The sequence below is a fragment of the Pan troglodytes genome, chromosome 1 (assembly GCF_028858775.2).
Source record: "Pan troglodytes isolate AG18354 chromosome 1, NHGRI_mPanTro3-v2.0_pri, whole genome shotgun sequence".
Taxonomy (NCBI): Eukaryota; Metazoa; Chordata; class Mammalia; order Primates; family Hominidae; genus Pan; species Pan troglodytes.
The window spans coordinates 19,722,501-19,743,946 of NC_072398.2; the positions used below are offsets into that span (position 1 = coordinate 19,722,501).

Here is a 21,446-nt window from a genome sequence, read left to right on the forward strand (position 1 = left end):
GGACAGAAGCCCTGGAGTGACCCTGTTCTTAGAACAGGAATATCTACATTTCCTTGTGGGTGTTAATGGCCTGGCTGAAGTGTCTGTGTGTTAGAAACAGTTAAAACAAGAGACAGCTGGAGGGACTTGCTGGGGGAAAGCTGGGGCCAGTGACTGCCCAGGGTGCTTCTGGGGAAAATACAGCTATGGTATTTTGCATGTTACCATAATTGCTTTCTGAGAATATGTGTTTGCCTTTTTGCAAGGTTGGCTTATTTGGACGTCTAGGCAGTTTTCCAGTTAGAGGGACACCGATGGCCACTCGACTGTTGCTCTGTGAGCATGCCGAAAAGCTGTCAGCCGCCATTGTTCTCAAGAACCACCACTCCCGGCTTTCTGACCTTGTCAACACAGCCATATTGATTGCTTTGAACAAGAGGGAGTATGAAATCCCGTCCAACCTGACTCCTGCAGATGTCTTTTTCAGGGAGGTAGGATGAGTCCTCTTTCATGTGGCTTTGTAGAACTGTGCCATTTAGTGATCATGCCCTAGGCAGGAAAGATGGTGAGGACGAGTTAAATCACAAAAGATCTCACTGAAATTTTAAATTGGACTCCAGATTTTCTGGCTGGAGCGTCACTCAGAAGTATCATTTATCAGTTACCTGTAAAGAAGAGTTTGCAAAGTTGACTAAGAAGTGCTCCCTGTTTACTTTTTTCCCCCCAATAACTGTCTCCAAGTACCTATTTGCTTTGCGTGCTGATCTTCTTTTTTTTTTTTTGAGATGGAGTCTCACTCTGTTGCCCGGGTTCCAGCGATTCTCCTACCTCAGCCTCCCGAGTAGCTGGGATTACAGGTGCTAGCCACCACCCCGGCTAATTTTCATATTTTTAGTAGAGATGGGGTTTGATGTCCAACTCCTGACCTCAGGTGATCCACTCGCCTCAGCCCCCCAAAGTGCTGGGATTACAGGCGTGAGCTACTGCATCCATCCTGATCTTCTCCTTTGTCTCTCTCGATCTACTCTGTTTTTGGGGTGCGGGGGGGACTGAGTCTTGCTCTGTTGCCAGGCTGGAGTGCAACAGTGCAATGTCGGCTCACTGCAACCTCTGCCTCCTGGCTTCAAGCAGTTCTCCTGCCTCAGCCTCCCAAGTAGCTGGGACTACAGGCATGTGCCACCATGCCCAGCTAATTTTTGTATTTTTAGTAGAGACCTGGTTTCACCCTTGTTGGCCAGGCAGATCTACTCTTGACTCTGCCACAGCAAGGTGGCCTTCCTGAGTGGGCTCCCTTGCCCTCCGGCTTCTGCCAGGTCAGATGAATGTGAGGCCCTGCCATAAGGCCAGAAGTTGGAGTAGTTATTCCGCCAGCTTTCTTCCTTGCCTGTGTGCACTTTACATTGGCTGTGCCCCTCTGTCAGGGACTGTGCCTCCTGTCCAACTGCTTTCTCTGTGTTTCCAGTAGCTGCCCCCTCCTCTTGCCTCTTCAGGCCTGAGGTTGATAATGCCTCATCCTAGGGTGCTGCCCCATCCCTTTTTGGACCCCTTAATCTTGCCCACACCTTTGCAAACAGTACCTTCACTGAACTCCTCAGCTACCTCCTAGGATCCTGTTGCTACACCTTGCTTGTAGAATCAGATTTATTTTCAGAGAAAAAGTAAAGTCTGCTACAAACTTCAAAGACAGAAATGGTTAAGATGCTGGGCAGCCAGTGGCAGCTGGACGTTGTGGAAATAGTGACGCAGTCCTCGTGCTTTTGTGAAGCTTCACAGCCTGATGAGGCAGCAAGGCAGACTTCGCTGTCTCCCTTTAAAGGTGTGACATTAGAACTTAGACCTGTTGTCTTAACTGAGACTGCAGAACTATCTGGTTTTAGAAACAGTGCCAGCTCTACCCTGAGCTCTGTGAAATTCTGAATTCCTTATGCATTTGAGGAACTTCAAACTCTATTTGGTGTCTCAAATTTTGCTTCCTTCCTCCTATAGCCTAGCTGTATTCTAACATGTAGCACACTGTGCCGACAAGTCTCTTTTTCTTAATGTTTGATGTACTGTAACCTAAGTTTGATGTACTATAACCTAAATTCAGTCTTCCTGTTGATTCCATAAATGTGTTTAGTGTGAATTCTTTGCTTTTATGCATTTGGGTTAGTTCCTAGGGAATGGAAGGAAAAGCACTTTGTTATGTTTTGTTTTTAATCTAGAGAGTATGCCAGAAATCTGAAAGAAAAACAAATCACCTCAAGTTTCATGATCTAACAAATCAAATTGTTGTCATTTTTGTGTCCTTTTTGGTCTTTATTCATATATAATTTTATATGATAAGACAATGAATTTTTTAAAATTAATTACAGACTACTTGTAAGAACTGAGCAAGAGCCTGGTTCATTATTCTGCATTTGGATCAAAGGGCAAAGTATAATTGTCAATTTAGTGTATGTACATGTTTCGGTTAGCTGAATTATTGGAGAAGGGTCTGGAAATTATCAGTTGGATACATATAGAATAATATTTTAGGAATATGATACAGCAAAACTGAAAATGTGATTGGCTCCTCAAAAGAATGTTCCATATGAAAAATGGTAATGTTTAGGACTGTTCACGTCACTATTTATCTTCATTTCTCATGATGTTCGTTGGTCTTCAGCTTCTCTGGGGTGTAGTTATAAAGGTCTTCTCCCGTGTCATAATGATCATGAAAAGAGAATACAATAGCTATATGCATATAGTAGTTTTTCTTTCTTTTTACCTGTCCGTCCACTTGGGGGTGACAAGTTACCTGTCTAAGGAGTATTTGTGTTTTGGGACGAGCTGGTTAACCAAAATCAATCTCTGATTGGTGGGCCATATAGAACGATATTTTGACTTGGCAGCCCTGATAGAAAGTAAAACAATACAGAGCCTGCCTGAGGGTGCGCTCTCCACTTTGCCTCTGTCTCCAGTTTGGGAAGGCCTTGTACCTCCCAGGGCTCTGGAAAAGCAGAGCTCACTGCTTAAGGAACAGACTATGTTGACACGGCATATGAGCAATATTTGAAATCACTGAATATATACATGATAAGAGAATTTAACAAGTGTTTTGGCATTTTATGCGCTTTTATGTTATTTTCTGTCTTTTATATTATATATGCTTTCCTTTTTTTTTTTTTTTTTTTTTTTTGAGACTGAGTCTTGCTCTGTCGCCAGGCTGGAGTGCAGTGGCACAATATCTGCTCACCGCAGCCTCCGCCTCCTTGGTTCAAGCAATTCTCCTGCCTCAGCCTCCCAAGTAGCCGGGACTCCAGGTGCGCGCCATGACGCCCAGCTAATTTTTGTATTTTTAGTGGAGACAGGGTTTCACCATGTTTTCCAGGATGGTCTTGATCTCTTGACCTTGTGATCCACCCACCTCCAAAGTGCTGGGATTGCAGGCATGAGCCACCGCACCCGGCCATTATATAGGCTTTCATTGTGTTTTTCATGTTAACAATGTAAAATATTCTTACGCTTAAGCTTATAAATTAAATGTGCTAAAGATTTCTTGCCTGGGCTGTTAGGATGCCTTTGGCTAACATCAGAAATGCAAAAGAAAGAAGAAGGTTTGCAAAAGGGAGGGATTTTGTTTGGGTCATGTTTTATCTGTGCCTATATATCTTGTTCCTTCAGCCAGTTTGCGAGGTCCTTGAGGGCAGCTAATCTGATTTTTCTTTCCTCTTATCTCTGAGTGTCCATTGCTATGCAAACTCTAAATAATGGGGGGAAAGCTTAAGTGCAGACTTGAACTTGAAACAGGAGTTTCAGTGCCTGATGATATTTTTGCACTGTTATCTCCATGTATTAATTAATGACAAAGGAAGAGTTAGAAGTTATGTATTTAGTTCATTCTCTTATGTTGCTTACTTCTGTTCTACAAATGTTTCTGTTATGTCTGAAGAAGGGGAATTCCTCAAAGAAAGAAATTAGCAAGTTCACTTTTTGAGGTCATTATTTTAGTCTATTAGTTCATTAATTTGGGGTATTACATTGTAAAGTGATGTCATCTGTAACCTAGTGCTATTTAAAGATGCACTGAGCAGAGTAGCTATAATAAAAAATATCATCGTTTAAATAAAAATCTCAGTGACAATCCAGAATTTGCCTGTTTATAAGACTTATTTGGGCACTCTGACTTTTAAAAGTTAGGAGATGTGACTTTTCTTGATTTTTGAATTTATTTTTACCATCAACTGCCAATAAATTTTCCTCCATCTATAGGTCTGAGGATATGGCTTAATGAGTAAAACTCACTGGGTAGTTGTTACCCATCACCATAATTTTTGTTGTAAGTAGTTTACTTCTGTGTATTCTCTCAGGTATCCCAAGTAGATACCATCTGTGAGTGCTTACTGGAGCATGAGGAGCAAGTCTTGAGGGATGCACCTATGGATTCCATTGAATGGGCTGAAGTGGTGATCAATGTGAACAATATTCTCAAGGTACAAAAATATAGTAAAGGCTTCAGCAAATCAAAGCCCAGGGCATGGATAGACAAGGAAGTGGTTTCCATATTCCTACTCTGTATTGCCGATAATTTATAAGGTTGTAGACATTTGTTAATCCCAAAAAAGTTAGAAAAATGTCATTTTATTATTAATCAGCTAATGAGTATTTTGAATGTTAGCCTGGTGCCTATTAATAAATTTCTATAATCCTGAGTTTCTATTTGGTAGAATAATAAACCTTTCATTTGGGAAGATGTGTTTGTATCTTTGCAATTTTTTTAGTTGTTTTTTTTTCGGAGAGAAGGTCTCACTGTCACCCAAGCTGGAGTGCAGTGGCACCATCATAGCTCACTGTAACCTTGAACCCTGGGCTCACAACTTCCTCCTGCCTCAACCTCCAAGAGTGTTGGGATTACAGATCTGAGACACCATGCCTGATTGCAAACGTATTGTTAATGTAACTGTCTAAATATTTCTCATTTCTATTTTTTTAATTACTCAAAACCTTGTTACTTTTACTATTGACTAAAACGTTCCATTTAATTTTAGCTAGTGGACTTGTAGTAATGATTTTCCTACTTTGGTTACTATTATTTGCCAAAACTGAAGTTAAATTATGGAGTAAAACAAATTTCAAAAGGAGAAAGAACCAAAAAGTAATCATGCAGATCTGCGCTGACTTTTTTATCTTATTTTCTTTTTTTTTTTTCCTTTTTTTTTTTTTTTTTGTGAGACATGGTCTCACTCCATTGCCCAGGCTGGGTTTATAGTGGCTTGATTATAGCTCACTGCAGCCTCCACCTCCTGGGCTCAAGCAGTCCTCCTGCCTCAGTCTCCCAAGTAGCTGGGACTGTAGGTGCACGCCACGATGCCCAGGTAATTTTTTAAATTTTTTGTACAGATGGGGTCTCACTATGTTGTCAGGCTAGGAGCAATCCTCCTACCTCAGCCTCCCAAAGCACTGGGATTACAGGTGTGAGCCAACATTCCTGGCCCCTGAGTATTTTTTCTTACTAATTTACTTTGCTCTCTTAAATTATCTTCAGAAATACTGTGATCCATCACCTTTTGCATGTGATAACACATTAACTTTTTTTCCAGGATATGCTGCAGGCTGCTAGTCATTATCGCCAAAATAGAAACTCTTTGTATAGAAGAGAAGAATCACTAGAAAAAGAACCTGAATATGTTCCATGGACGGGTAATATACTGATTTATTAACAGTTGTTCAAAATATATTTCTAATGACCCATCATTTTTAGAAGTTGTGTTATTCCCCTAGCATAGGTTTGTAAGTGAAATGAAAAAGTGCTGTCTCCAAAATGAGCAGCTCTTGTCAAAATCACTTTATTCTTCCCTTGCTCTTATTTATCCATCTCTCTATAATTTATGTATTCAACTGGTACTTATGCATTTACTAGGTTTTAGTTCAAATAGTTATTCATAGAAGCAGTCCTGGCCCCGGAGGTATGGACTATCTTTTGTGTTGATTTAATACAAGAAAGTAAGTGGAGTAGCATTAAAGGAATTTAGAAGGAAGAAGAGTCATGTTTACCTGGCTTTGCTGAGGAAATCTCCTTGGAGAAGATGGGGTTCAAGCAGGGCATTGACAGGTATCACCTGAATCCCTGTTCAATGTAATTTTCCAGCAGTGATGAAGAGGCATAATTTTTATGCTATTAGTCTTTCCTTTAGCCATCACTAGAGCCCTTACTTTAACCATATTATTTTGTGTAATTTCACAGCAACGAGTGGTCCTGGTGGCATCCGAACGGTAATAATACGCCAGCATGAGATTGTCCTGAAGGTGGCTTATCCACAGGCAGACAGCAACCTCCGAAACATCGTGACCGAGCAGCTGGTAGCCCTGATCGATTGCTTCCTGGATGGTTATGTTTCTCAGCTTAAGTCTGTGGATAAATCCAGTAATCAGGAAAGATATGACAATCTGGAGATGGAATACCTACAGAAAAGATCAGATCTCTTATCTCCTCTTCGTAAGTTCATGATACTTGGCAAGAGTTTTAAATTTGCTGAATGGATGAAAGGGTTGAATAGTTGATTCAGTATATTCAGTGTGGTAGTGTTAATCCAACTGTAATAAAGAACTTAAAGCAAATATGCACAGCTTTCTGTGCTCATTTATTCAACTTTTTTTCCAGTACTATCTAGGTATAAGTACCATAGATGATACTGAAGATAATTAATAAATACATAAATAAACCACATGTGGAGACTACCCTTAAAGAGCTTAGCATCACAGACCTTTACGTGAATAACTGGATTGCAAAGTAGAGCCTGGTGAGGGCTGCTTGAGGGGTACAGATAAGATATTATGGCTGTTTGGCAAAGGACACATTATACTCCAGGCTAGGACTGGGAAGAGTTTGCTTTACTCTTACATGAAGGAAGAGAATAGCGTTTTGGGGAGGCAGTGATGAAACAAGGGTCTGAATTTGCATCTTTTTTTTTGTTGAGACAGAGTGTCACTCTCTCGCCCAGGCTGTAGTGCAGTGGTATAATCTCAGCTCACTGCAACCTCCATCTCCTGGGTTCAAACAATTCTCCTGCCTCAGCCTCCCAAGTAGCTGGGATTACAGGCGTGTGCCACCACAACTGGCTAATTTTGTATTTTTGGTAGGGATGGGGTTTCACCATATTGGCCTGGCGGGACTCGAACTCCTGACCTCAGGTGATCCACCCGCCTCAGCCTCCCAAAGTGCTGGGATTGCAGGTGTGAGCCACCGCACCTGGCCTGAATTTGCATCTTTAAGAAATTGATGTGAATTGTGAAACTAAGTGCCAGTAAGTGGGAAGGTTTCCATTCCATTAATGATTGTTGGTTTATAATAGGAATAAAGATAAAATTTCAAGTAACATTTTTTATTACAGATTTTAAGTTTTGCTAACAGGATTTTTTCCCATCTGTTCTCATTCTCACAGTTTCACTAGGCCAGTACCTGTGGGCTGCTTCTCTAGCAGAGAAATACTGTGACTTTGATATATTGGTACAAATGTGTGAGCAGACTGACAACCAGAGCCGACTCCAGCGCTACATGACCCAGTTTGCTGATCAGGTGATGAGTGTTGGGTGTGTGGCCACTGAGTCCTTTAGTTGCCTTTTCTTGAAATGGCTTTGCCATTTCAAATCTGTAATCAGGGCTTTTGGAATATGATATGATCTTTTTGTAGTTAACTTTGATGAGAAGATACTAATTTGTATGTCGCGTTTCTTTGTAAATTTTGTCCAGTAGCGAGATCACAGTTCACGACAGCCTCAACCTCCTGGGTCCAATCACTTCTCCCACCTCACCCCCTCCCACGCCTCCTGCTTTCCAGTAGATGGGACCACAGGAGCTCGCCACCATGCCTGGCTAATTTTGTTCATTTTTCAGTAGAGACAAAGTCTCGCTATGTTGTCCAGGCTGGTCTCAAACTCCTGGGCTCAAGCGATCCTCCTGCTTCAGCCTCCCAAAGTGCTGGGATAACAGGCATGAGCCATCGCCTGACCACACAATTCTTTTATATATAAATATTACTGAAAGATTCTTTGACCTTTGGAAAATATAACTTTCATTTCTGTTTATATATTTTCTAGTTATTATAAAAGTACTTAGGTACATGAATATTGGTAAAGTTCTTAAAAATTGTATAGAAGATACTCGGGAGCATAGAAGACTACTTTAAGAGAGCTTAGCTTTACAAATACACCTAACATTCTCATTTTCCTTGAGGGATATTATGCTTCCTGTTGAAAAAACAAAGTTCCCAGCCAGCCTCAGTGGCTCATGCTGTAATCCCAGCACTTTGAGAGGCCAAGGCAGTAGGATCACTTGAGGCCAGGAGTTTGAGGCCAGCCTGGGCAACATAGTGAGACCCTGCCTTTACAAAAAAAAAAATTTTTTAAAAACATGCCACCACACACCCATGGCCACACTTATTCAGGAGGCTAAGGTGGCAGGATCGTTTGAGCCCAGGAGGTCAAGGCCAGTGAGCCAAGATTGTGCCACTACACTACAGCTAGGTGACAGAGGAAGACCCTATCTTTAAAAAAAAAAAAAATTTCCATTGTGACGCTATCTTAAGTGAATTTAAAGTTGTTTCTTGAAGCCAGTCTATTCAGTCAGTTGATTACTATGAAAAGCTTATTTTTTATTACTGTAAAAGTGATATTGTATAAAATTTAGAAAACCACTATAAACACAAAAGATAAAAATCACTCAAAATGCCACCACCCAGAGAGAACCTTTTAAGCATTTGGTTTATATTTTCAGTCTTTCCACTCTATGTATTATAGACAAACATATTTTGTCAACTGCTTTTTTCACTTGATACATTGCAAACATTTGTTCATGTCATTAAATATTCTACAGCAGCATTTTTAATGGCATTATAGTATTTCATTGACTGGGTATGACTTACTTGATCAAAGATCAGTTGTTGGGCTGGGCGAGGTGGCTCACGCCTGTAATCCCAGCACTTTGGGAGGCCGAGGTGGGCAGATCACCTGAGGTCAGGAGTTCGAGACCAGCCTGGCCAACATGGCAAAACCCCGTCTCTTCTGAAAATACAAAAATTAGCCAGTCGTGGTGGCGTGTGCCTGTAATTCCATCTGTTCTGGAGGTTGAGGCAGGAGAATCCCTTGAACCCAAAAGGAGGAGGTTGCAGTGAGCCGAGATCGTGCCATTGCACTCCAGGCTGGGCAACAGAACAAGAATCCGTCTCAAAAAAAAAAAAAAAGGTCAGTTGTTGGACATAGCTTATTTAGTATTTCAAAACATTGCTAAATAAATATTTTTTGCACTGATCATGATTTTAAAATTATTTTTATGGATTTTCTTTCTCTTTTCATGCATTTTTGCATTTTTTCTTATATTTTCTTTAACATGTTTAAATGTTATTTTAAAGTCCTTTTGTGCTTACTCTGATCATCTTTGAGTCTGTTTATGTTGCCTGCTTTTATGTTGCTTGAATCATAGTTTTCTGCTTCCTATATCTGGTAATTTTTAAATTGTATTTTAGACATTGTATATTTTTAAAACTCCATAGTATGGAAATCGATGTTATTTGTCCCCTCGTGGATTTTCCTTTTTCTCTGTTAGGCAATTTAGAAGAGAGGAAGATGACTCAGTTCATTAGGAATAGAGGTGGCCCAGGACTCGGTCTCAGCTTTTGTAATATTCATTTCATTTCTGGTGTCAGAAGTCTTTCATGGCAGGATCCCTGCTTTAGGGGAAGTATCTCTTAAACACTGTGAGACTGTAGAACGTCTTGGTCTTCCTCTCCAGCTCAGCCTCCACACCACCCCAACACTCCACAAACAGCCAGTGGGGAAAACTGGCTGGGCATTTGGGCCTCTCTAGATTTTGATGTATCATGCCAGGCCATGTGGCCAGCTGGTGCAGAATTCTGGAATGTTACAGTCTCAGTGCTGTCCCACAGAGCTTTCTGTGATAATGGAGCTGTTGATAATGCGCTGTCCAAATGGGAGCCACTGGCCACATGGGGCTACTGAGCACTTGAAATGTGGCTAATGTACCTAAGGAACTGAATTTTAAATTTCAAGCTAATTTTTTATTTAAGTTAAACAGCTACGTATGGCCAGTTGCTACCATATTGGCCAGCGCACATCTAGGTTCTGCCATTAATCTTGTCAGTGATCTTGAGCAAGATGCCCTTTCTGAATCAGAATGTACACATTTGTCAAATGAGATGATTGAATTAAGTGATCCTACAATATAGGAAATTATTGTTTAGAACAGGTTTTCTGTTTTGGAGGCCTTTAGAACAAAGTTATGTTTTGTTATCAGAAATGTATTTTTTTAAACTATTATGAATGAATTCTATGTTCTGTTATTTGCAGAATTTTTCAGACTTTCTCTTCCGTTGGTATCTGGAGAAAGGAAAGCGAGGCAAATTATTATCTCAGCCCATTTCTCAGCATGGACAGTTGGCAAATTTTTTGCAAGCTCATGAACATCTCAGCTGGTTACATGAAATTAATAGCCAAGAATTAGAAAAGGTAAGAAGGATTTTTCTATGGAGCAGATGTGTGCAATTTATTTAGGTAGGTTTAATTAGTTCTGTTTTTAGTAATTAAAATACTGTTTACTGTCATACACCTGAGAAGGGGTTACTATCCAAAATATATAAGGGAGCTGGGCATGGTGGCTTATACCTGTAATCCCAGTACTTTGGGAGGCCGAGGCAGGTGGATCTCTTGAGTGCAGGAGTTCAAGACCAGCCTAGGAAACATAAATAACAAAAACATTAGCCAGGTGTGGTGACACACACCTGTAGTCCCAGCTACTTGGGAGGCTGAGGCAGGAGGATCACTTGAGCTCTGGAGGTTGAGGCTGCAGTGAGCTGAGATTGCACCATTGCACTCCAGCCTAGGCAACATAGTGAGGCCTTGTCTCAAAATAAGTGAATGAATGAATGGCAAAAGACCTGAATAGACATTTCTCAAAAGAAGACATGCAGATGACCAATAGATGTGTGAAAAAAATGTTCTGCATCACTCATTATTAGGGAAATGCAAATTTATATCACAATGAGACATCACCTTACATTTGTTCGAATGGCTGTTATCAAAAAGGTGAAGGTAACAAGTGCTGGAGAAGACATGGAGAAAAGGGAACCCTGATGCACTCTTGGTGGGGATGTAAGTTAGTACAACCATTATGGGAAACTGTATGGAGGTTCCTGAAAAAGTTAAAAATAGAAATACCATATGATCTGGCAATCCCACTTGTGAGTATATATCCAGAGGAGTTGAAGTCAGTATGTTGAAAAGATACCTGCACTCCCATGTTCATTGCAGCATTTTCACAGTAGCCAATTTATGGAATCCACCTAAGTGTCCATCAATCAGGGTAAATGATAAAGAAGATGTTGTATATAGAATACACAATGCAGTAATAGCCTTAAGAAAGAAGGAAATTCTCTCATTTGCAACAGCATTGATGAAGCTGGAGAACATTACACTAAACCAAATAAGCCAGACACAGACAAATAACTCATATGTGGAATCCAAAACAATTGAACTCATGGAAGCAGAAGAATGGTGGCTGTCAGAAGGGTGAGGGGATCGCACGCACACACATGTACACACATACACATATACACATATACATATAAGGAACTCAGCTCAATTGCAAGAAGACAAATAACCCAATTTAAAAATGGGGAAATGGGCCGGAGAAGTTGGTCAAAGGGTACAAGTTTCAGTTAGGAGGAAGAAGATTATTTTTATTTTTGTTTTTGTTTTTTTAGAGACAGGGTCTCACTGTGTTGCCCAGGCTGGTCTTGAATTCCTGGGCTCAAGCAATCCACCCACATCAGCCTCCCAACGTTCTGGGATTATGGGCATGAGCCACTGCACCCAGCCAGGAACATTTTTTATATACATTGCACAATATGATGGCTAAAGTTAATAATAGTGTATTGTACATTTTAGAATTTCCAAGAGAACAAATTTGAAATGTTCTCACCACAGTGATAGGTATTTGAGGTGATGGGCATGTTAATTAGCTTGATTTAATCATTCCACATCACATACATATATTATTACTGTGTATCCATAAATATATACAATTATAATTCGTCAGTATACAATAATTTTTTTAAATTTTAAAGCATTTCTTATGGATTATTTAGAATGTGTACTCCTATTTTCTCACATAATTTGCATAAAACATTCTTAATTTGTGATGGTATTGCCATTACTTCTAATATCTCAATAAAAATATGTAGTCCAGGCTGGGTGCCTGTGGCTCATGCCTGTAATCCCAGCTACTCAGGAGCCTGAGGCAGGAGAATCACTTGAACCCGGGAGGCGAAGGTTGAGTGAGCTGAGACTATATCATTGCACTCCAGCCTGGGTGACAAAGTGAGGCTCTCTCTAAAAAAAAAAAAAAAAAATGTAGTCCATCATGATTTGACATCACATTAAAATCACAAAAATTTTAATGATGTGTCTGTAACAGTCATTGGCCTTTTTGCAATGAGTATATTGTTGTAATATTCAAATTATGAGTAAAAACATACAAATTAATTTTAAAATTTGTTCTTGACAGGATGTTCAGGTGAATATGTAAGTTTTAGAGCAAATGTTTTGTGCATGTCTCTTTTCCCAATATTTAGTGAGGATGGTTGATATTTTGCTGTGTGATTACTCTCAATGTTACGTACTGCTCAGTTTTTAGGTTTGCTAACTGTTGACTTTTCATTCATTGATATGGCTTAGGGGAGAAAAACAAGTTTGGGGTTTACTTACCCTTGTATCAGCTTGAATTGGTACTCAGTATCTTACGATGGTTTGCATATTTTATTGTAGGCTCATGCAACACTTCTGGGTTTGGCAAATATGGAAACTCGTTACTTTGCAAAGAAGAAAACCCTTCTTGGCTTGAGTAAATTGGCTGCATTAGCTTCAGACTTTTCAGAGGATATACTGCAAGAAAAAATTGAAGGTGAAAGAATTTGAGCAAAAGGATTTACAAATTGGTCATGCCATCAATTAACTCATGATGTGTTCCTGTCATCAGTTAGCAGGATCTATCTCTTAGAAACAGGACCTGTCTCTAAGAGGAATGCATTTAGTTAATGTCCATGTGTAGTTACTCAATTATATACTTGGAATTTTTTTAGAGAAAAGTAATTTGTATTTTAAATAAGAATTCCTAAAGAATAGACTCAAATGATTTTGAATGGAGAGGTCTGATTATGTACCTTTAGTGATAAATATTCCAAGGGCAAAAAGAACTATAAAGCAATCTTGACCTTTACACAGTGGGTTTGTTGTAGGTAGTGTGGTATAGGTGCAATAATTCTGAACTATTTTGTGTATATTATAGATGAAAACGATTACATATAGTACAGTTGGCCCTTCATATTCTTGGATTCCACATCTGCAGATTTGACCAAACATCAAAAATATTTGGGGAAAAAAGAATTAAAAATATTCAACAACAATTAAAATTACAACAACAGAATTAACAAAAAATTAAAACAACAAAAATAATGCAAAATTAAAACAAAATAATGCAAATTTTAAAAAACCAATACAGTATAACAGCTATTTACTTAGCATTTACGTTGTATGAGGTATTATAATCTAGAGGTGATTTAAGGTATATGGGAGGATGTATGTGGGTTATGTGCAAGTAACTACCGTTTTTATATAAGGGAGTCGAGCTTTTTGGTATTTCTATGGGTCCTAGAACCAGTTGTCAGCAGATACTGAGGCATGATGCTATTATTTTTTAGAACCAAGGAGAGAGGAGTACAAATATAGAAAGACAGTGAAGAAAAACTCTGTATTACTGAATTTGAATTGGAAATACCAGATAGAATCTGATTTTTAAAAACAATATATTTTCTTGCTTGAGGTGATGGGTATGCTAATTACCCTGTGATCATTACACAACATATACATGTATTGAAGCATCACATTGTACCCCATAAATATGTATAATTATTATGCATCAATTAAAGAAATACATCAGCTGGGTGTGGTGGCTCACGCCTGTAATCCCAGCACTTTGGGAGGCTGACGTGGGAGGATTGCTTGAGCCCAGGAGATTGTGCCAGCCTAGGCAACTTAGTAACAACCTGTCTCTACAAAAAATTTAAAACTTAGCCAGGTGTGGTGGTGTGCGCCTGTAGTCCCAGCTACTGGGGAGGCTGAGGTGAGAGGATCACTTGAGCCCAGGAGGTCGAGGTGGCAGTGAGATGTGATTGTGCCACTGCCCTCCAGCTGGGGCAACAGAGCAAAACTCTGCCTCAGAAAAAAAAAAAAAGTCTGTCTCTCTATATATGTAGATAGATAGATATAGATAATAAAATGTGTGTGTGTATATATAAAATTGTGTGTGTATATATATATACACACAATACACATATATATACATTTTATCTATACACACACACACATACGTATTTCTTGTCTCTTTGCAGTGACACCCCAGTAGCATGAGTATACCTAGTTCCATATGTTGGTTTCTGACTACCGTTTTCCAGTAAAAGAAGTGAGGGCTTATTGAAGAAATCTTGGAGAGTCTTATTGGGCCAGAAAGCAAGGTTAATGTAGAGATACTAAAATAATACAAGAGCCTTGAACAGCTCCCACTGTTCAAGTTTGGGGACTATTTGAACATCAAAAGATTGGTAGTAAAGGGTATATTCCACAGTTTATAAGACAAAAAAATTCATGAGTCTACAGTGATTTTCAAAAAGGGAGAGGGTCAGTGAAATGCTTCTTTACAGGAGAATGCCAACTAATAAATGTGAAAACAATGGCAGAAGTCACTATTACAACCACAGTGAATAACTGGTCACCAGAGGATGCTGAGACCATTGAGTTTAGGGGCTAGGGGAAGAGGATATTCCCGTGGTTTTGGAGTATCAGTAGACAAATCTAATAGACCCTGTCATCAACCACAAACCACATTGTGTACCACTCCTGAAGCAATGTACTACCATCACGTGTGTCCTGTTCTTGCCAAAATGTTCACCCTTATTCTAATTACAAGAGAACAATCAGACATAACCTGCTGGTGGGACATTGTATAATACAGTTGCCCTAGACTCTTCAAAAACTTTACCAACATGAAAGACAAAGACAGTCTGTTTTAGATGAAAGGAACCTAAGAGCCATGACACAGAAGCAAATGCAGAGCGAGATTCTTGATCCTGAATCACCCTCAAAATAACCGTAACAGTTATGTTGAATGTTTTGGAAACAAGTGGGAGAAAGTTTGAACATACTTAATATTAGATGATATAACTGTATTGATGTTAAATTATATAAGCCTGATAATCGTATTGTGGTTGATTGTCCTTGTTTTTAGGAGATACATGCTGAGTATTTAGAAATGAAATGTCATGATGTCTGCAACCTTCATATGCTGAAAAAAAAATTACCTATATACATAGAGAAAGCAAAAGGGACAGAGTGTTAGCAACAGATGACTCTAGCTGGAGGATATAAAGTGCACATTGGCATTTTAAAATTTTTTCTGTAGATTTGGACTTTTTCTGTTTTTTATTTTTATTTATTTATTTTCTCTGAGACAGGGTCTCACACTCTGTTGCCCAGGCTGGAGCACAGTGGCACAATCATGGCTCACTGCAGCCTCGGACTCCTAGACTCAGGTGATGCTCTTGCTTCAGCCTCCCCAGTAGCTGGGACTACAGGTGCATGCTCCCATGCCTGGCTAATTTTTGTATTTTTTTGTAGAGATGGGGTTTCACCATGTGTACCCAGGCTGGTCTCAAAACTTCTGGGCTCAAGCAGTGTGCCCACCTCGGCCTCCAAAGTGCTGGGATTATAGACGTGAGCCACCACACCCAGCCTGGAATTTTTCAAAATAAAAATTGGAGCGGGGAATCTCAGCTTTGTGGTTTGGATCAAGTATATGCAGATATGGATATCTGGTTATGTGGCTTATCCACAGAGTCCAGCCTAAGATCTGGGTTTAAATTATACTGCTGTCATTTTTTTCCTTTTGAGGGAGTGGATATAGTAGAAAGAATTGGGATTTCAATATTTTCTCCAGAACTTACTAGCTTTGTGACCTTGGATAGTTGATTTATGCTCCTTCGCCTCAGTTTGTTCATCTATAACAAGGGTAGTTGTAAGGATTGAGGACACTGTCTTGAGAAAAATGGCTTGCATATATTAAGTACTCAATAAATTATAGGTATTAGCCCCTTTTATTAAAATTATTTTTTACTGTTTGGGATAATCTTCCTTCGATGTTTTTATTTTTTGCACTAGTAGCGCCTGTTCTAAAAAAACGTGTGTTTATATTCTATAGGACTGGCTGATAGTCTAAGAGGGGAAGCCATATTTTAGCCTGGCCACCAGAGATAGATCATGTTAATCACAGTATTTTAACCAAGGCTTTCCTGTTTCTTCTTTCTCCCTGCTTTGCATCTGATCACCTCTTAGCTTTTATTTCTTAACGCGATGGGAACATTTGCAGGTCTCAGTGATTCTACAGACTGTTAGCACAATGTGTCTAATCGGAGGGGATAGACTTTTTAAAAATAACTCTTCTGGTAGTTAAATAATTCCTCATGGAAAATGTGTAAATTATAGAAAAAATTCAGTAGGAAAAATAAGTTGTCTGTAGTCCTACCTCCCCGGAGATAGCCACTGGTACTGTTTTGTGGGTTTCCTCCCAGTCTGATTTTCTAGGTACAGAAATGGACAAAAGTGTTTCATTTAATTTTTCCAAAACCAGGATCATGGGGAATGCTGTCAGTATTTGAGCGAAAGTATCTGTGTTTTGGTCACTGTTTTGCTGTGAATGCTGTGTTTATGAGGCTACCTAGCAGTTTTCACCCTTTCCTGCAACTCAGCACATTCCCTGGGGCGGAGTCAGGTCATGGGCTGCAACCTGGAGAGTTTATGGTAAACAGAAGCCCCTGTTACCTCATCCAATGGAGATAACCCTTGCTGCCTAGGAGATGTGCTGTATATTCTTCCAGGTCTTGTTTTTCTTGATAGACTCATGGTAGCTTTTACATCATTTCCATTTGCGAATGAAACTCAGTTGAGCCTTGAACAACATGAGCTTGAACTGCATGGGTCCACTTACATGCAGATTATTTTCAATCAATCTATTTCGGAGATTTTCAACAACATGAAAACACTCATAGATATACACCATGTATAACTGTGTAGCCTAGATATACCAAAAAAAAAAATTAAGAAAAAGACAGGTTATGAATACATAAAACATATGTAGTCTATTTTATCATTTACTACCATAGAACATACACAGGTCTGTTATAAAAAGTTAAAATTTATCAACACACAAACACAGACCTCACATAGCACCATTCACAGTGGAGGCAAATGTAAACAGTGTAAATAGGCAGCATTAAATCACAAAATTAACTAATACATACTGTACTTACTGTAATAATTTCATAGCCACCTCCTGTTGCTATTGTGGGTAAGTGTCCGCTTGCTGAAGTGTTAACAGTATTCAGTTAAAACCCCAATTAAAGTGATGATCCAGTTAAAATGATTCTGATCATCTCTGTTTGAGAAGTTTGTCTACACCCCAGTAAATTGCCTATTGCAGCAAAAAGTAAATTTCCTATTGCAGTAAGAAGTGATTTCTCATAGTTCTCGAGTATTTTTTCCTGTGTTTAATGCAATACCATAAACCTTAAATAACACCTTGAGACTCATATGAAGTGCCACTAGGTGACGCTAGACATGCTCCCAAGAAGCCTAGGAAAGTCGTGACATTACAAGAAGTGGAATTGCTTGATATGCACCACAGACTGAGGTCTGCAGTTTTGGCTATCCCCATTTCAATATAAATTAGTCTAGCTTACTGACCATTATTTTAAAAAAAATGGAAATTTGTGAAGCTGGCAGCAGCAGTTAAGCTTTTGGGGAGTCGAAAGTTACCCTCCCAGCACTTTGGGAGGCTAGAACAGGAGGATCACTCAAGCCCAAGAGTTTGAGACCAGCCTGGGCAGCATAGCAAGACCCCATCTCTTTAAAAAGTTATGCTGGGATTTTTGACAGCACGGGAGCTTAGTGGCCCATCCCCCTTGTTATTCAAGGGCCAACTATACACTATAAATTCTAGTGGGAAAAATTTTACTGAATTATAAAATATGATGGAGAGATCTCCACACTTAGGAAGCTTATACCTCATGAAATAGCTATCTGCTCTCCAACTTCTTCAAGCAGTGAACGTATTTCCTTACTTGTTCTCTTCCCTCCTATTTCTCGTTGCTGTGATAATTCTTAGGACTTTGATCAAACCATGGATATGTTGTAAACATAACCGGCAATCAAGAATAAGAATTAAAAGCATTCTGAGATCATTGAATAAAGACAGGTTTACCTCTGGAGCTATTTTTTTCTTTTAAAATTCAGATTTGTTTTATGACAGCAAAAATGAGAGCAAAAGTCAAAGTTCATCATATTCTCTTTCCCTCCCTCTCATCTTGAATACTAGAAATGGCTGAGCAGGAGCGCTTTCTACTGCATCAGGAGACCCTACCTGAACAGCTGCTGGCGGAGAAACAGCTAAATCTCAGTGCGATGCCAGTATTGACTGCACCACAACTCATTGGTGTATGTGCTTTTCAAATCCTTAACGCTATTTCTTAAACTCAAAACCTTTTTGGTGTTTGTTGGGCCATGTAGTATAGTTCCTAAGAGGAGTTACTGTTCTACTGCCTACCTTCCAGAAAACTCCCCTAGAAAAACGTTGTTTGAAGCTGCTTGGGAACAGAAAGCTAATTAGAGAAAAATTAATCAGCATCTGCCTCCCCATACACCTCCACCTAAAGGTGCTTTATCTAGGTGACCAGGAGAAATTACTTATATTTTGCTTTTTTAGTATAGGACAAATAAGTACCATGAGATAACTTTATTTCCCCCACAAAATTACTTTTCAAGCTCTTCTATAAGAAAAAATGGATTAAGGAACTCAGTTTACATGGTCTAGCAGTTCTGTCCTTACCCCTTTCCTCTGCAACCCAACACATTCCCGAGGGCAGAGCCGGAATACGGGCTGCAGTCTAGAGAAGAAGCATCTCTTTGCCAGAGTGATGTAGGATCACCTTAAATGTGTTCTATCTATATGAAAAGGCAAACAATTAAAATACATTAGCATTTTAGTCATTATTAGTAACAGATTTCCTGTTATAACTGAATTTACAACAGCCTCTCCTGATAGAATATATATTTAATTTGGAAATGGAAGTTACTCTCTATTGTAACTCACTATTGAGTATCACTAAGAAAAAAGTAGTGCCGATTTTACTCTAATGCATTATTAATTTTAATACCACAGTCCAGTTTCAGAGATGGTGGAGTAAAAAGGATGTTCAAGAACAACAAAATAAAAGTATTATCTTTTGAGTGCTGTAAGACAATGAACACAAGCAGATAGCTTTTTTTCTGAAATGGTCTGAGTATTGTTGCTATTAAAGGATTACACATACAATTTTTTAAAAATGAAATTAGTTATAGTTTTCGGGAAAGGAAGACGGGAAAAATTCAAATTGATATTTTTAATAAGGCAAGCATTTTTCTGACCATAAAAATTACAGGAAATTTGAAGAATACAGAAATGAGTATGCAGTCAGCTGTAATCTAACCAGGGATAAGTGTTGGTAACATGTTGATGTGTTTTTTTATTAAGTAAATATAGATCAACTGTACACTTTATTGTAGGTCTCAATTTTTTTTAGAGACAAGATCTTGGTATCGCTCGGGCTGTCAGGCTGGAGGGCAGTGGCCCTGTCACAGCTCACTGCAGCCTTGACCTCCCAAGCTCAGGTGACCCTCCTACCTCAGCCTCTGGAGTAGCTGGGACCACAGGTGTGCACCACCGTACCCAGCTAATTTTTATACTTTTTGTAGAGACGAGGTTTCTCCATGTTGCCCAGGCTGGTCTCGAACTCCTGTTCTCAAGGAATCTGCCTGCCTCGGCCTCCCAAAGAGCTGGGATTATAGACATGAGCCACTGTGCCGTGCCTAAAATATGCATTTTTTTAAAAGACGGTTTATTTTAAGGTAGATGCAATACAGTTTCCAAATATGAGACTGTTTTTACTATAAAAATACAACTGGCCAGGCGCAGTGGCTCACGCCTAAAATCCCAGCTCTTTGGAAGGCCAAGGCAGGCGGATCACTTGAAGTCAGGAGTTTGAGACCAGCCTGGCCAACAGGGTGAAACCTTCTCTACTAAAAATACAAAAATTAGCCAGGTGTGGTGATGGATTCCTGTAATCCCAGCTACTCAGGAGGCTGAGGCAGGAGAATCACTTGAACCTGGGAGGCAGAAGTTTCAGTGAGCTGAGATCGTGCCACTGCAATCCAGCCTGGGTGACAGAGCAAGACTTTGTCTCAAAAAAAAACAAAAAACAAAAAAACTACAACTTCCTTACAAGACGTAATGACTTCTTTTCTCCATAAATGTCTCTAGTATTAGTTACATGATTGTATAATCTTCTACCTTATTTTAACTTGTCATAGCTATATATCTGTGAAGAAAATAGAAGAGCTAATGAATATGATTTCAAGAAAGCTTTGGACTTGTTGGAATATATTGATGAGGTAAGTAAAATTGCTTGAGATGATCTCAGGCAACTGAATACATATATAAAAAGAGGGAGATGCCTCTTTTAGTCAATCATGAAAATGAATTAAGCAAAAAAGACTGTATCTGTGGTTCAACTACCTTTAATCCTTAGAATGTAAACAACTCTTCAGAAAAGCTGTCAAGGTCAAGAGACTCCCTTTCATGATAATTCTCACACATTCCTGGGTATCTTTTTTTGTGCACAGATAAATACTGCTTTTCAAAGTCCTGAAATATTTTTTTCTCTTTCATTTATTAAGTCATTAGTTTCTGAATGTAATATACGACTTTATCAGTTTATTCTGGCTGTGTACAGTGGCTCACGCCTATAATCCCAGCACTTCGGGAGGCCGAGGCAGACAGATCACCTGAGGTTGGGAGTTTGAGGCCAGCCTGGCAAACATGGTGAAACTCCACCTCTACTAAAAATACAAAAAAATACAAAAAAAAAAAAAAAATTAGATGGGTGTGGTGGCGCACGCCTGTAATCCCAGCTACTTGGGAGGCTGAGGCATGAGTCTCTTGAATCCAGGAGGCAGAGGTTGCAGTGAGCCAAGATCACGCCACTGAACTCAAGCCTGGGCGACAGAGTGAGACTGTCTCAAAAAAAAAAAAAATATATATATATATATATATATATATAATCTATAGTATTCATCCTAAGAGTAGCTGTTTCTTGTGTTTCAACAGGTTATAGTGAAAATTCTGTAGGATAAGTAGTTATATTACCTGTCGATGCAATTGAAAGTAATTTGGTAGATTTTAGAAACATAATATGTTGACTTTTACATTACCTTATTTTAAAATCTTACCCCTCTCAGGCCGGGCGAGGTGGCTTACACCTGTAATCCTAGCACTTTGGGAGGCCAAGGTGGGC

The 21,446-nt window shown here is 39.3% G+C and overlaps 1 protein-coding gene across 3 annotated transcripts in view; it reads left to right on the forward strand.

Moving 5' to 3' along the window:
- Positions 1–21,446, forward strand: part of NUP133 (nucleoporin 133) — a 67,283-nt gene that overhangs the window by 37,491 nt on the left and 8,346 nt on the right. For all 3 annotated transcript variants that reach the window (XR_010149870.1, XM_003308807.7, XM_054659941.2), the window contains exons 15-23: positions 246–470; positions 4,311–4,433; positions 5,541–5,640; positions 6,185–6,436; positions 7,383–7,516; positions 10,303–10,461; positions 12,778–12,913; positions 18,434–18,552; positions 20,464–20,544. Coding sequence is in view for 2 of the 3 variants with exons in the window: in XM_003308807.7 (XP_003308855.3) it covers positions 246–470; positions 4,311–4,433; positions 5,541–5,640; positions 6,185–6,436; positions 7,383–7,516; positions 10,303–10,461; positions 12,778–12,913; positions 18,434–18,552; positions 20,464–20,544 (1,329 nt within the window). In the remaining variant the exon portion in view is untranslated. The remainder of the gene's footprint in view (positions 1–245; positions 471–4,310; positions 4,434–5,540; positions 5,641–6,184; positions 6,437–7,382; positions 7,517–10,302; positions 10,462–12,777; positions 12,914–18,433; positions 18,553–20,463; positions 20,545–21,446) is intronic.